The sequence below is a fragment of the Rhinatrema bivittatum genome, chromosome 3 (assembly GCF_901001135.1).
Source record: "Rhinatrema bivittatum chromosome 3, aRhiBiv1.1, whole genome shotgun sequence".
Lineage (NCBI taxonomy): Eukaryota > Metazoa > Chordata > Amphibia > Gymnophiona > Rhinatrematidae > Rhinatrema > Rhinatrema bivittatum.
Window position 1 is genome coordinate 104,459,582 of NC_042617.1, and position 16,871 is coordinate 104,476,452.

General features: G+C 42.3%; 1 protein-coding gene across 4 annotated transcripts in view; it reads right to left on the minus strand.

The window, feature by feature from the left end:
• ESF1 (ESF1 nucleolar pre-rRNA processing protein homolog) overlaps positions 1–16,871 on the minus strand; it is a 109,574-nt gene that overhangs the window by 60,883 nt on the left and 31,820 nt on the right. For all 4 annotated transcript variants that reach the window (XM_029593557.1, XM_029593559.1, XM_029593560.1 and 1 more), the window contains exons 7-9: positions 15,810–15,924; positions 12,394–12,538; positions 4,371–4,535 (exon numbers count right to left, since the gene is read on the minus strand). In XM_029593557.1, coding sequence (XP_029449417.1) covers positions 4,371–4,535; positions 12,394–12,538; positions 15,810–15,924 — 425 coding nt within the window. The remainder of the gene's footprint in view (positions 1–4,370; positions 4,536–12,393; positions 12,539–15,809; positions 15,925–16,871) is intronic.

Below are 16,871 nucleotides of genomic sequence, written 5' to 3' on the forward strand. Positions count from 1 at the left end.
GCAGTGCACGGAGCCACTGTGGAATAGGCTTTGGAAATTGCCCTCTCCATGATAGTGATTTTACGAGGTAACAATCCACAGGAGCCTAATTAAAAGAGTAATCCTCACCAGAAGAATGTGAGAGAGTTTCTGTTTTCCCTCCATAAATGCCTAGGAATGATCAGAACTTAAAAAAAAAAAAAAGAAGAGCTGAGCAAATACAATTAAACACCAACCACACAATTCATTATCAAAACCCTTATAAAGCAGAAAAAAATCAAAACCAAAATGGATCTCTGCTGAATTTACCAACCAAAATGTTACATAACTGAACAGTATCTAAGTTTCCCATACTCTTGGAGCTCAGTTTTTGGCAGGTCTCGCGCCACAGCGAACATCTTTAACCCAAATGCCCTGTGGGTGACACGCTGACCTAAAGGGCATTCCGGATAAAGATATTTGCGGTGGAGTGATATCGGACGAAAAATCAGCTTAAAGTCACCACATAGCACCAAATTCAATGCAGATTTACTTAGGAAGAAATAGAGATCAAGAGAAAGATTTTGATTTGGCTTTGCACAATTTGCTCTTTCTGCTGATCTCTATTTCTGCCCTGAGTTTGGTGCTATGTGGTGACTTTAAGCTGATTTTCCGTCCGATATCAATCACTTCACTGCAAACATCTTTACCCGGAATGCCCTTTAGTTCAGCAACACATGCACAGGGCAAACCCTGCCCCTGCTCTGCTAGCATCACAGGGGCCACACATCGAACAACAGGAGCAGGGTCTCCTCAATTCACAGGCCTGGTAAATAGATCAGTGTTTCTCAATCACTGTTCTGTGGACCGGGTGCGGTCCCCTGGCAGCATTTTTACTGAACAGCGAAGGGGCAGTCATTGCAGGAAGCAGCAGACCCATGCTGCTGCCATCCTCTGCAGTCACACAGATATAACAGCCGCAGGCGGGACCACTCTCCCCTACCCTAAACCTCTGAGCCAAAAACGTCCTGGTGGCAGCATCACCCCCAGGCACCACAGCACTGTTGCTGCTTTCTTGATGCTGGGACAGACAAAGTATTCTCTGACTCTTCACTAACACTGGTACTGAAGAGCTGGATTGGGCACAGAGACTAAACATGAACATCAGGTTCAACTAAGCCCCAGGGTGCCCCTACTTCAGCCCTATAAATAAACAAACAAATCCAATGGGTTTTCTGGGGATGCAGCCATTAAGGCTGCTGCAAGCACCAGGCCCCTTAAAAAAAGGGTAGCATGCAGCCCCCACTGCCACCAGCGTAAGTATTTTGAGCCCTAACCTACGTCGTCTTCCGGAATGGAGGAGACCTGATGTTTCTCCTCCCCGGCTCTGGGTGAAAGAAGAACAGCTTCTTTGTCATACTTCTTGCAATTAAATCATCAGGAGGCGGCTGGACTGAGACTGGAGACACTCCTGAAAGTGGGGGGGGGGGGGGTAAACCCCCCCCCACACACCATATACACACTGTAGCCATGGACTCCCCATGCTCTTTAGCCACAGGAGGGAACAACTCCTCCCCCGTTCTTCAGGTATCTCTCCCAACTCTACCTGCCAGCGAGTCCACGTCAGCTTAGAAGGTGGTCCCTAGCAACAAAAAGGCTGAGACACACTAAAACGGAGAACTCCAGGAATAATCAACATAAGCACACAATGTCAGCGGTGGGAGGCTACGCGTACTCTACAGACTTAGGGCTCCTGCCACTCCATTTTCAATACCCAAGGAACTCATCACCAATGGAGTTCTAAAGGAGCTCAACTGCTCTGTTCCTGCCTGACTCAGTCACTTCAAATTACTGCAAGACCACAGACAGAGAGATCATGAAGTCCAAATCTGGATATTAATCCCCTCCATCTCTCTCAACCCCACAACACAGCTGCTCCTGCAGTAACTGCTTGCTGTCCTCGGGCTCTGCACGCTCCGGCAGTTTTTGTCAGAGAGAAGAAAAAGATGCCATGCGTCCTACTCTGTCGTCATCTTGCCAAGCCTCCCCTTCCTATTACAGAGGCACTTCACCAATTCAAAAAGTCAACCAGGTTGAAAAGCTTTGTAAGGAGGACCACCACCAAACTATAGCACCATACACACTGAAACAGAAAAACTGTCATTTCAATTTTAGAGTAATCTCTGTGCTTCAGGGCATCGTGTACCTGGCTGTCATTTTACCCCCTTGGAACTAGTCGGGAAGGGGCTTTGGGACCATAGCATTACCTGAGGGATGTGTGTTGGTGGAGGGTGAGGGGTGAAGTAGCAAAGTCAAAGTTTTGTACATACATAAACCACAGAGAAAATATGAAACTTATTTTTCTTTTAAAGGGTCTATAATGCTATTCACCATCCACCCTTGGGGAAGCATTTCAACTTGGCTGATTCTCCAAGTATTCTAGGTTGAAATGCCTCTAAGTGAAATAAAATATTAAATCTGGAACTGGTTCAATGACCCAGCAAGCATATTCAGGTCTGGTACTCAGGCTGGCGCCTGCTCCTCTGCCAACAGGGAACTTAGCATGGGATGGGTGTGGTGCTGGCTGGAGACCTAGGCATAGTTTAGCAGTGACACTACTAGCTTCTCAAAAGGTCCATTTGTACTTGGCCTGGAAAGGCAAATCCCTTATTTGGAGAAATCTAACGCTAACTTGAGTTTGAGAGGGGGAACTAAAAGAGGAAATACCCGACACCCGGGCACTTCTTCATCCCTATCTTCTCAGCCCCTGTCAAAGTTTTAAAAATGAGAACTCAGGGGGAATTCTGAATAAGAACACAAACGTGACAAAGAAACTGAACATATTCTTCACTGTTAACAGCATTAATGATTACTAAGATACATGAACAATGAAATCAATATCACCTTTGCGTTGAGAACACCAGGAGAAAAAAGTTGAACATGTCAAACTAATGTCTTTTTCTATTTAAAAAAGCTGCATTATGAGTTAGAGGAACCCAACAAGACATTTCTTGACCTTAAAATCTGAATTCACGACCAACTATTGTTCTCCATCAGTTTCCTCCTGCCTTTTTAGGCTCCAGTTCAACTGGAATCAAACCGAACTAGGACAATGTCACCATAAGCCTCTCTCTCCAATGGTCTACAGTTTCCCCTTCTTTAACCCTTGCTCCTTACTATCTGGATCTGTCATCACAGCCACCAGCTCAAGCCAGGGGCCACAGACCATAGCTCTGGAAGCCAGCAAGAGTGCACTCTGACTCTGGCTAATAAGGAGGGCACAGTGAACCTGGCTCCTGCTGGCCCCAAGAGCTGGGCTTGGAAAAGGAACCTAACACAGTAATATATATATAGTGGTGCCACAGAGCCATCGAACTGGCCCCAATTCATACAGAGGGCAGCTTTCAAAGGGATTGCCACTGGTAAATCAGCTGTCTGAAAAAAGGACCTGTGCAGTTCCACAACCCGCATACCTTTCCCCACATTGCAATGGGGAGAAAACTATGCTTGTAGTTTTAATCCGAAAAAGCAGATGCAAATAAAGCAGGGGTGAAATCTCTGCGGGCACATTTTCCTTGGGCAGTATATGTGTACTTTTAGTTTGGAACCTGATGCAAAGGCTGTGGGGGGGGGGGGGGGGGTAAAAGTACCTGCAAACTTTGAAGTTATGTGGATAGCATGAAAATGGCCCCCCACTATTCTTGAGGAGGAAGGAGTATACCAATCTATAGTCTACCTAATAAATACTGGGGACTGAACCTTTTTCTGCTAGCATATTTCTTTTATTTATTTATATTCCGCTTTTCAGCCACTTCAGAGCAGATTACATTCAGGCATTACGGTTATTTCCCTGTGCACAATCTGAGTTTGTACCCGAGGCAATGAATTCTTCACGTGCATTCCTGGCATTTATTTAGAGGCAATTTAATTCTAAAGTATGGAAACAACATAGAATAATAAAAAACAAAATGTCAGCTCACACACTGCTGAAGCCATTAGCTTCCATGATAAAAAAATACTATGTATTTTTAATTAGCATATTTAGTGGCAGAGTTTTTAGTCTTTTCACTAGTCAACTCCAGGTACAATAGAAACATGATCCAGAACATTCCAAATCTATCCCGAATATTTGAGCAGATGGGTAATATTGAGTGTAAACATAGAATCAATTCTATATCTAGGATACTGGGTACAACCATATTAACTATCCCAGTCTCTGACTGAATGCTAAAGAGGACTAAGAAAACAGTGTAGAAAGACATCTACCATTCGGAATTTTGTTACAGCTTATAGACAAACTTCACAGCAAAACTAGATACCTCAAGAACAATTGCCAAGTAATAAACATTTTCTTCCCAAAATGTTCTGAAACACCCATCCTTCTTCGAAAATTGAAAGCAAAGGAACTGTACCTGGAACCCATTTGATTTCCATTTCCATGTCATTTTCTTCATGTTTACTGTCTTTTTCCCGGATATTTTTAAGGAGTTCCTTATACTTAGCAATTTGTTCTTCATCCTCTTTATGACTCTTCTTGGTTTTTGTATTGTCTTCTATTGCATGGATTGCATCATCACCTAAACATGAAATATCAGAAGATAGAGCATATTTAGACAGAAATTGAGTACCAAATAGTATGCCCTTGTAGATTTAGTAATATATGTGGAATCATTGAAATGTAGTACATATCTGTATGCTTTATTTAATGACTCCTGTATTAAAAAGGGATGTTGTAAATGTTCACATTTATTGGTTAATCTTGTAAAGGCAAAGTTCTAACTTAGGTCTGAATAAAACCCAGGTGGCCAGGTTGCACAAAAAAAACACAAATCTGGCACCTGGTGCCTGCCTCTGGCAGATGTAACACCGGTGATATTGAGAGCCTGTCCCAGTCTGAGAATCCACGGTCATCAGTGTTAGTGGCTTGCCCTGGGCCACAAAGCTACTGTTGATGCTAGTGGTCCAGCCAAGGCCCCAAAAAACACTGCTATCCCCAACAGGCCCAGGCTAAGATGCCATGGCCTGGCATTGCCACCTGTCAGTAGATCCTGTTCTAGTGTGCTAGAACGCTGGGAGAGAGTACCAGGAAGGCAAGGAGGAGGAAAGAGATAGTGTGCTGGGAAGGGTGAGAGAGGGTCTAGAGGGAATGGAAAAAAGCTGGAAGGGGTGCAAATAGTGCCTGGAAGAGGAGAGGAGAAACCAAAGAAAAAGAAAATGAATAAATAATGGAAAACAATTAAAAAAACACCCTCAAAATAAAGAGAAAATTAAAAAAAAACTCCTCCCCCACAAATGACGCTAACAAAAAAAGCAAAAAAAAGTAAAAATTCCCCTGCTGCTAAAAGATTTTTGCTTGCCCCTATATTTTGTAAATATTTTGTACCCCATTCCAACTTAACAGTAAAAGTTGCTACAAGCTAATGCTCACATAAAAGGTACATTTTAAAACAACTGCACAGGCGTCCATGCGCGCTGTTTCCGGTGCGTGCACTCGGAAGTGCCGGTTTTATATTGGTGTGCACAAGGGGGCGATTTTCTTAGAAACATGCAGTGACGTGATAGGGCATTTCCAAAGTTCCCTCCCAGTCCACTCCAATAGAGGAGCCGACTAGGAGTGAACTTCCTAACCCTCAAGCTAAACTGCCTGCCTTTTTCCCTATCCTCCCCAACCCCTAAAACCCCTTCACCTACCTTTATTTATTTATTTATTTATTTTTTAGCTACCTGCTCTACAGAGCTCTAGGGCACTGTCCCCATCCGCCCATGTCCAGACCCTGCTCCCAGGCCACCCTTTTTTCAAACCCGGCTCTTCTGCGTGTAGCGGGAAATACATGCGTGGCCGCAGCGCTTTGAAAATGTGCACGGCCCGGCCACATGCATATCTCCAGTACTGGAGTGTGCCGGTGTTTAAAAACGTACCCCTTAAGTTTTACATTTTCATTTGAAATTTTCTATTACCCTTCATGTCATTAACTCTTGTAAATGCATTAATGTTATTACTTAAAAAAAAAAGTTACATTAATTATTTTGATCCAACAAATTCCTCCTGCTCCTTTGTGCTTCCACAGCTGGGATCTGATGCCATGAGCCTCCATTCACAACTACCCAGAGGTATTTCCCCTTTGCATAATCCCCTTCAACATACTTATTAAGGTCACTGCAGCAACAGTCTTTGGCTCCCTCCAGAACCCTGCAATCATGGATCCTGAATCAGAAAATTAGGTATCATCCTTGAGCTAGGACAACAAATCCTTCTCTCCCTGGGAGCTGTGAATGTTGCCTCCATTATCAAGGGAGAGGAAGACCTGACCCAGGACCCTTGCACTTGACAGTGCACAACACTATCATTGAGCTGGTGCTTTTTTTTTTAGATTTTTTTGGTTGCTTTCTAATTGCAAATTCTCTAGGTTTTTTCTTTAACTAGTTTTAAAGGAATTGGACCATTGATAAATACTTAAAAGTTGTAGATACCAATCCTGTTTTCATATCTATAAGCAGGTATCTGGTCACTTTCCTTATCTCCAACCTGACACGGAGGATTCATAACCCAATAGTAAAATACTTCTCAGATAGGGAATTGCTCTGCATGATATGCAGTCATTACTGCTATGCTACTGCTATTAATAATAATGTATTTAGTGTTATAAAATGGATTTTGGTAATTGAAATAACAGGGCCACAATTCAGTTCATAAAAAAGTTTGGAAAAGATAGTTTGGAACTTACCCAGTACTGGACTGCATTAAGGTTCTGGCATCTAACTTAAGGACTCACTACGGTGATTAACTTCAAATTATTCTATGCCAGATCTCACCTAACTTCCTAGCAATAAAGCCACAAAATTAAAAAAAAAATGTTTTTCCTTAAGATTTAAATACAAATCCAACTAGGTTTGGAGAAAAAAAAAAAAAAGACTGAATTTGCATGTATAGATGTTAGCATGGACAATAAGTTAAGTACGCAACTCATAAAAACAGGCCAATTTAATCTTATGCTTGCTGAGCAAGTTTACTAAAACAATGATTTGATTCAATAGGTCTCTTCTTTAATAAAGATCATTTTCCATAGGCATAGAATAGGACAATATTATTTTTGAATAAGGCTCAAAGTCTCTTAGTTAAGAAGAACTACAATCAGAAACTTATGTAAGTGCTTAAATCCTTAGCATTTCAATCTCTTTTATGAGGATCAACTTTAAGGCTCTAACACAAGGTTTGTTCTACACTCCCAGATGTTTACTAAAATTGCCTTTTTTCAGTTGGCATCCCTAAAATAGATATTTGTGTTTCTAATGATTCAATAGGTCTCGTCTTTAATAAAGATCATTTTCCATAGGCACAGAATAGAACAATATTTTTTTTGAATAAGGCCTTTCCAAGGTCCTGATTATATATTAAAATATGAACTAAAAAGAAAAAAAATACAGGCTGGCCAGTGACTCAGTGGCGGTATTGTGCACTGCCAAGTGAAAGAGCTATGTTTGATTCCTGGGTCCGCCAGGGATGCGGAGAAGCCCAATATTCATAATCCCTGGAGAGAGAGGGAGTCCCAGTCATCGCTTGACGATGACACAGTGACCAGACTTCAAATTCACATTATCCTGACTGACCTGGGAATCAAGAGGTAGGGGATATATAAAAACACAACAGAAAAGAGCCCTGGGTAGCTGCGAGTGAATTCTCATGGCATTGTAGCCCTAACAATACTGCCAGTTTCAAACCTCCCATGCAATAATCTAAAATGTACAATGAAGTGCAACTTCAAACACTCAAGTTCTAGAGATGCATAATCTTCATTCACACTATTAAAGTCTGTCTCCTGAAGCAAGTGCTTATTACAATTGCTCATGAAGTGAATGGACAATAAATAACACAAATATTTTAGGATACTCTGCAATCTTTAAGAGCCCCTCTCCTGTATTCAACTTTCCATAGTCTGCCACTGCAAAGATTTGAGACTGAACATTTAAGGAATCTGTATAGCCATTCTGTGCACTCCGAAACATACACGCAGGTCTAGTTATTCAACTAGATGTACTGTGGAGGGTATACAATGTGTTACTAAGACCTGATAAAATCCTATTTCCTTTCCCCTATTTGATGGGCTGGGCTTTCCAGAACCACAAATAGAGACCGACAGGTGGTCTATTCCAGCACTACTGGTTGCTCAATCCTCTACACCCAAAAGGTAGTCGATGGGGCTGAAATGGAAATGATCTCTGAAGATCTAGATTTAACTAAATCTACCATAGATAAATCAGATAGAGTGCAGAAGAAAATGTACCCATCTACATGGTCTCACTCAATTTCATCTCAGCTCCAAAAAAAAAAAAAAAGAAACATCTGGATGGAGGGTCAAGGGCAGAAATGCAGATTTAGAGGATCAAGGTAATTCAGCTCTGTAATGCACTTTCCTGCTGGAGGGGAGGTAGATGGATTTAGAGAACAGAAGCCACAGAAATTATTTTTGAATCATGGGCCTTCTACAAAAAGCTGGGGGTGGGGTCATCTTAATGAAATAATTCAGTTCCATGCTCCAAAATGTTTTACATTGTGGACTCTAAAAATACCAAACTTAAACTCACTGAGTTTGATGGAGGAGAAGCTTCTCCTCCATTAAAGAGCAACTGGACGATTGCTGTGATAATCTGTATATGTAATTTCAAATTTATTCAACTCTTCTCCAAATCAGCTACAGAAGAATAAACATTTTATACAGTGCCTACCAACTGGTTTAAATGGTCTAAATTCAACCTTTTTCAGGGTGATAGCGTGATAAATGTATCACGCTAACTTTAAGATAGGTATACTCCAGTGATGCAGCTGTGCTGTTGGATATCCTGCCAAAGTTAGGTGGATAAATGTATCCGGCTGACTTTGCCGGTCAGACAGCAACTGATTCCATAAGAGGATTGTTTCCAAATGAATTTCCTTAGGTGAAACATTTGTTTACATGTAAAATGGACAGTTATAAAATTGCCCACCCAATTTGTGGGTATATTTTGAGTCTGTGTAATCATGTATGTGGACCAAGTGGAGGCCTTCCAGTGGCTGGGTTGGGGAGGGGTTTGCACTTACAGGTATACTTTTGCATTTTCAAAAATACGCATATAAAACGTCTCAGAATTGCTGCTCACATAATAGCAGGTGAAAGGCTAATTTTCAAAGCAAACTGATGCGTGTAAGTTAACTTTGAACATTGGTGTGATTTATTAGTATAGTTGCTGTCAAAATGACCTCCTAAAAGTCCATTATCAAGTCAGGAGGAAATATTACCAAGCTCAAGCTGGTCCCATCCTTCCATATGATGTAGAGTCCAGATAAGAAAAGGGCAAGAATTAAAGAAGGGGGTTGAAGAAAGGTTGAATTTAGAGAAAAGGAGACCAGATTCCAACCGTTCCGATTCCCTGTCTGTGAGACTTTCCTCAGAAAGCGCCACCAGTAGCTGCTGTGCCTAGTCAGAGTTATCACAAACCACTCCCTGAAGAGCCAAAGTGCATACTTCAAAACCTTGCTTAAGAAAGGCCTCTATCTTCCTATTCTGGCTATCCCTAAGAGCCACCGTGGCCTCAACAGGAATGATAGTCTTAAGTGACTGCTGAAACCAGGGCATCCACCTTAGGAAACTTCAACAGCTCCACGGCTTCGTCCAGCAAAGGATACAACTTAGCCATAGTTCGGCCCATAGCTCACCTCCACACCACAAAAACTAGAGCCTTTGGGAGCCTATGAAAAGAAAGGTCCTCACTGAAAACCCTCCAAAATCAGGTCTTCATCTTCTGGCAGGGGATTAACATGCTGCTTTTAATACCCAGCTCCACCAGCACCTGAGTAATAATGCTGGTAGTACCTCTCTCTTGAATAGCCTGACCACTTGGGATCATCCCTCTCAGCCACTGACATCGCCTCCCTCCTCCAGAGAGGAACGCGCTGCATTAACCTCCACATCCTTTACAGGTGACAACGACCATAACGAAGCATCCACAGAATCTGCCAATATGGATCCCAGTTTGGATCAATCTCCTTCATAACTCTCTTAGGCCAGGATGACACAGTCAGAGGAGCAGTGGAGGGGGTCCCTATGGGCCCAGACTTCTTTCCTGGGGTATACCACCTCATTAAGTATGCCTGATGCATTAATAAAACTAATTCTGAGGGAAGCCGTTCCTCTGGAGAGGAATCCCCTTTATCCCGAGCCACCAACTCCCCTGCCCCCTCCCCGGACCATCCATGTCGAGAAAGGGCATGTTCCACCAAGGAAAGCATCGGAGGGCTCCTAGAGGTCTCCCCAATCTCTGGAATTGCATCCTGAAAAGCCTGCACAGAGAAATAGTGAGGACTGGAACTGCTCCTCCCCCAATTTCACCGCCATGGAGTTCACTTTAGAGTTCCTCTTTCTAGTACCCAAGGTCTCACCGGTGATCTTGGGCCCCCCAAATACAATTCCTGCAGAGCCCTGACTGAGAAACACTACCCTAGTGGCCCCCACATGTGGGACATTTTTTCTGGGGTAGCTGCCATCTTGAATCAACCGAGGGGCTCCCCCCTAAGGCCTACTATGAGTCGAGCCACTCCTGCCTTGCCACAGTAGTAAAAAATGCCAGCCTGACTTACCTCCTTGCATTTCAGGGTTCGCAGGCTTCTGCAAACTTCCTCCTAAGAACCCCAAAGCTCCTTATATGCAGGGCCTCTCTGACCACTAACACCTGCTGCTTAAGCTGTGCTCACTGTGTCTTTTTTTAAGACAAAAAATACCAGTGTTGGCAAGACCCAGAAGAATACCCCCAGATATTTCCCTGCTCTGAAGTCACTTTGAAGTGCTGAAAAAAGTGCAAAAAGCAGAATATAAAAATCTAAATAAATAAAATAATCCAGGTTCACAGGAGCCAGGCAATCAAAATGGTAAGAGGGAATCAGCATCACTGGCTTTCAGACCCTCTCCAGTACCAGAACTCAGCCAGAAGAAAGGGTCACCAATCCCCCTTCTTGCCCTTTTCCTCACTCAGAAAGTGTGTGGGGAACAAAAAACCCCCAACATGCCAACCCTCAGAGATCGTTCACTAATTTCACAGACTGTAGGTTTTGCACCTCTATCATCTGCTAGAGTCAGAGATTTATTTATCTGATTTATATTCCACTTTTCACGCAAAACATATCCAGGCACTGAGAGGCTGGAGGAAGCGCTGTTTCCCAGCAAGCTTTCTTTCTCAGTCTCCATCTGCTGGTACAGAAGAAAAACCATGTGTCTGAACTGGTGTATTAAGGATGATCAGGAAGGGTGCTAACTTCATCTGCTTTCCCTTTAAACAAGGTTTCAACAGGCTAAGGAAACTATGGTTCACTTACTATTTCACATACACTGATTTGGAATTAATCTTATAGAAGTCCATATTCAGACATAGTCTGGGTCGCAAAGTTATCCAGCTAGCTTTGGAGGAATATTCAACATCGCAGCCACACTATCTTAAAGTTAACCAGCTGACTATAGGACAGCAGTTTTGCTTTCTAGACTTAGCTGGCTAAGTCATCCCGCTACCTCTGAATATCAGTGAGCTGGTTAACTTAGCTCCTCCCAGTTCTGCCTCTGGAATGTCCCTCAGTTATCTGGCTAAATTCTAGCCCCTTAACTTATAAGCCAGGTATATGCCCAAATATTAATTTAGTTGGCTAACTTCTGAATATGGACCTCGTTGTTCCTACTTTGTACACTCTCTCTCAAGAAACATGGAATTATTTAATTCATATCCTTTTTATTGCATAAGAAAACAATGGCTTCAATTAAACAAGGGCATCACGGCAAGAACTTGTAATTCTCATTATACTTGGGATTCATAAACTGTTTCTCAACACTGTATAATTTTAATATGAACCCACAATGTAAAATGCCCAATGTGCAAGCTTCAAAAGAGAAACTAGACAAGAAATAAGCACACAAGTAGTGCCTTGATCAGTCAAACCAGTAGCCCATTGAGCCCAGCACCCTGACTTTTGACAATGGGCAATCCGGGTCACTTGGACGCACCCAGCAGATGCTAAAGCGGACTTTCATTTCTGCTCATTTATTTATTTAAATTTGATTTCTCACCTTTCCCTGTTGCTCATTCACAGAAGACAAGACCATGCACCAAGTCTGTCTGGCTAATAATTGTTAATGGACCTGTCCTTCAGAAACATGTCCAGTTTCATAGCTTACCTGTGCACTAACTGAAAAAAATGCTTTCTTAAAATGTTCCCTACTAACTTGGCTCACATCACTCATGATTTTAGATAAACCTTGATCATACCCCTTCTCTAAGCTGAAGAGCCCTAATTTGTTAAACCTTTCTATACTTCTTCCTACCTTGTAAAAACACTGCGCTTGGAAGTTAATACAATCAAGTCCTTGTTAAGAGAGCTCTGCAGTATAAACTAGACAGCGATGAAAACTCTTTAACTACCAGTGCCACACGGCTCCTCTTCTTCCTCATCACTGGATGAAGCCAAATAAGCCTGAAAATCCATGTCCAGAATTTCATCCTTTTTAAAAGTTTTGTTTAGCGAGGTCATTCTGTCATGATCTGTCTCATCCCAAGTGATTTCTACCTGCAGATAAGGGGAGATCATCTATTAGAACTGCAAATATCATCTGTAATGGTGAAGACAACCCACCCGTATATAAGGCAGAGAAAAGCTGGCATCACACTAGGTTAACTGTATGTCATCATCCCCCACCCATCAAGCAAACCATGCTTCAGTTATTAAGCCAAATTCCTTGAAGGGTTAACCCCAGTTTAATCAAAATGCTACATACCAGAGAACTTAGCAGAGAGTCTCCCCAAGAAAGAAGCAAAATCAGAAGGAAAAGGGGAAGGGGAAAATCTTACCATTCATTTATTCTGCCAGCTGAATAAAAACTGCTGTGGCTTCAAGTCGCTGCACTACAACCAGTAGTTCAAATGTTAAACAGGAGAGCAGCTGCACTCATCCTTCTGTTACATTTAAGAGCAATGAACAGCCTTTACCTATGTCTTTTAATGCTGCTGTGATGACCGCGCTTTCGGTCGCAGGGCACGAATCACTGCAGTTCTGTGTTACACTGCAGATTGGCTCTCTGCATGAGTTAGAAGAGTCACAGAACCACGCGGGATCCACAAAGAATTGTACCACGGTCTTTAGGAATATTAGTTCCACAAAGGATCATTTTTATTCATGATGTATTCCTCTGTTTTATGTAATTGCACTATTTGAGGCACTGTTATTGTTATTATGTAAACCGTTTTGATTTGTAACCTGTTACAAGAAATTTGGTATATAAAACTGTTAAATAAATAAATAAATAAATAAATAAATGTGCAAAAGCGTTTTATTTGAAGCGCACAAGTGAGCATGAATCTTTTTAAGCTCCAAAGAAATGAAGTCCCAATTTTATTCCGTGAAATGATCCAGATCACACTAATGGTCAGGACTAAAGCGCAATATATGAGATGGAGGCTGAAAAAAGTCATGGCTAACTTAAGAGTCCTTGAAGTGTCCATGATGTCAGGGTCTCTTCTCAACTTGTGTTCCAAGAAAAGCTCTGATGCACAATTCTCTCATCATAACCACAATGCACATTTTGATTACTTAATTTGCATCAGGGTGCTAAGATTTGAGTTACTTAGGAAGAAAAATGAATGGCAATCATTGCTTCCATGAGCCTTATTTTACACCCCCTCTTAATTTATATTTAGTCCAATCACTTCAATGATAGTCCTAATCCAAGTGTCATGTACCAGGACTCCTTCCAGAACCTCATAGGCTCTAAATCTGGCCACCAATTCTCACCCTTAAGCAAGGACCATGACATCCTCCACTACCACCTCCCCCCCAAGGGACTATAAACGCTATCTGTGCATCATTCCCAGCCCCGATCGACCCAGGAACGGAAAAGCTGACTCGGGGTTCAAACCAGAGATCTTCCTCACTGCAGTACGCAGCATTTATCACCTGAGCCACTATGCTAGCCCAAGAAGAGCTTTTCAATCAACAAACACAAAAGGGGCTCCGAATCCAGCACTGTACATCACTAATGGCATTATGCTCATGACAACCTTCAGGCCTGCAAGGGCAGAAGTTGCAAAGTAAAAACAAATATAATAAATCAGGGCTAACAATAAGCCATTCTTAGCATGACATTAAATAAGATGGCCAAGTTGGCCCTGGTTTGATCCACAAATCAGGTCTTCTACTCCCCAGGTCTGCTGCGGAGGCAGTGTTCACAGGCCCCAGGGCAGAGGGAGTTGTGATCATCGCTTAAGGGTGACACCTAGTGGCTGGATTCAGGGTGCATAATTGCAGGATTCCAGAAGCAGCCCTGATGCATGACCTCTGGCCCAGGACTGTCACTGCAATGACCAAAGGAGGTACATTGGGGGGGGAGGGGTGAAGGGCAGGAGAAGATATAAAATAGGGAAAAAATGCCCTGAGGAGTTGCAGAAGACGACTAATAGTGACAGGATCCCATCTCTGGTTCTGACTGAAGTGGAAGCTTTAAGAAACTGCCGGGCCGAAAAAATTCTTCCATCCTCAAGCTCCCACTATACTGGGGCTGAGACACTACAAAGAAAATGCTTAAAAACCTGCTGGGACTTTAGTTGTACGTATGAACTCTTAGGAGTTCACAGTCTACGTAAATGCAGCTAACAAGGATTTCTTCTTCTTTTTTTTTAATTTTATTTTTATACAACAAAAGTTTTTCCATAAGCAATTACAGTAACAAATACCCCCAGTATAAACACCCAAGGACTTCTTCTTCATTCTCTTTTTAGGGGGAAGGGCAGGCAAGGTTCCTAAAGTTTCCAGCTCATAATCAGGAAAAATAGTGGTGGGACAGGGCAGTGTGGTTGGTTAAGTCTTAGAGCCACAAATAATGATCCTGCAGTATGCCTTGGACCGCATCTGTCGTTAGGCACGAGACTGGCAGGCGTCCACTGAGCTCTAGATGATACAAGTAAAAGAGGAAGGACAAAGGAGCACAATAAAAGTAACATTGCACTAAAGTAGTTTTCTTTTATTGATAAATATTGAACCGTCGTAAAGATTATTAAGTGCACCTGAAGCTGAAGGTCTCTACTAATGTAGACAGGAAAGGGAGTACCAGTTTCACCACAATGGTAGGAAAACCTCTTCTGGACAGGCTATCCCTCAGGCTGAACAGGTAGCTCAGCTCAGTTTCAAAGGTTAAACCATTTCTGGACTCTTTGCAAAGGCTGCCCCACCAGTGCCAATTCAGGTTCTGCTTTAGTGCTGTAAACCTCCGCTCCATTGAAAAATGAACTCTGAACAACAGACATAATCACCTAAATGGTAACCGATTCTGGTCCTTTCTGACAATGACGGGATCTGAACTGTCAATCTAGAGCTGAAAAGTATCCCTGTTTCAATTCAAACTTACAAAAAGCCAGCTCTGTAGGAACACCTCTTCCAAGTTTAAAGTTGATCGCTACACAGAGTTCAATTATGGTACATAATAGTTTTAAACTTAGGAAAATACTGTATGTAAAGAATAGTTAGGGACTTCTTTTAAAGCAACAAAAGCTGTAGTATTTTACAAATAATTAATAGATGACTACAGGATCATCATACATCATGGAGGTCTGCTACTATTGCATATCAAAAATTATACTCATCAGTTCTGGTCTTTATTTCAGTTCCCTATTTTGCTCCCTGAATTGCTTTTATGATTTTGCACAAACTCATTCACAAACTAATTACGTGAAAGCAACACTTGCTTTTACCGTCTGCCAGGATGTCATGTTCTCAGGCAGACCTTTTTTAGGTCTGTGAAAGCCAAATGAAAACTGGCAAATAAAGAACTCAAAGTTACGGAATATACCTTTGATGTTGCCATACCCGCAGATGTAAAGAATTTTGGTTTGTATACAGCTATGTCCACATCAGTGGCTGTGTCCTTTGGCTCATCAGCAAATGTAACATCATCTGGAATAAATCTAGAAAGAAGGGGGAAAGGATCAACCACACAAAAACGGACATACACAGTGGTGGCCAAAAGAACAAACAATTTCCCCCTTTGCAGACCAGACAGACTTGCCTTCATCAGGTTTAGTCTTCAGTCCTCGCCTTATTGGACACAGCAAGCCATCTAGTTCAGTGGCACAGTATATCAGTACATTATTACTTCCTTATGTTCACTGAATTATCTAATTTGCTCTTAAAATAGTAAAGGCCATTTTGTAAACTAGTGGTTTCCAAATTATCGTTTTGGAGCCAGTAGGATTCCTGAAAAACTTGTGAAGTGGGCCTGGAAATGAAGCAACCTATTTGTTGTTCAACCAAGAAAATAAAAAGCATAAACCAGGACAGAAAGACGCCAGTTTCTCCATTATTTTGAAGCATATCACCTTGACGTGGCTCCCACAACTTTAGACTGCTTGGTTCATGCTCCGGGTAAGAAAAAGGACAGTGAAAGCTGACATGCAAGAAGGGATTTGAAGAGAAAGGGAAAGGATTTCCGAATTTAGAGAAGTGATGATATTGTCCTTTGAGACTGCAGCAGGAAAAAGTTCCTGCATCCTGGCAGAGAGGGATTCTGGAGAGGGAACATTCACAGTCCAGGAGGGGGGTGGGGTGGGGGGAGTAACAACAACCAGTGCCAGACTCTGGAGAGTTCAGAGGTCCATGCCTCTCAACCAGAGGACTGTTACTATATTGGATGGGCAAGATGAGTGCGGAGAAAAAACAGCGAGCTGTGAAGAAAGGCGCACAGTGGCTTAAAACCAGTAAGTGCTAGTTCTGACTGAGCTGAAAGAAGCTACTAGGCAAACAACAAAAGTGAGTGCGCCTCAGTGCTTGGTAATATTTAACTGCTATGAAATTACAAGCAAAATCGTCTGTGTGTGTCTGTCTGCGAGAGAGAGAGAGAGAGAGAGAGAAATGG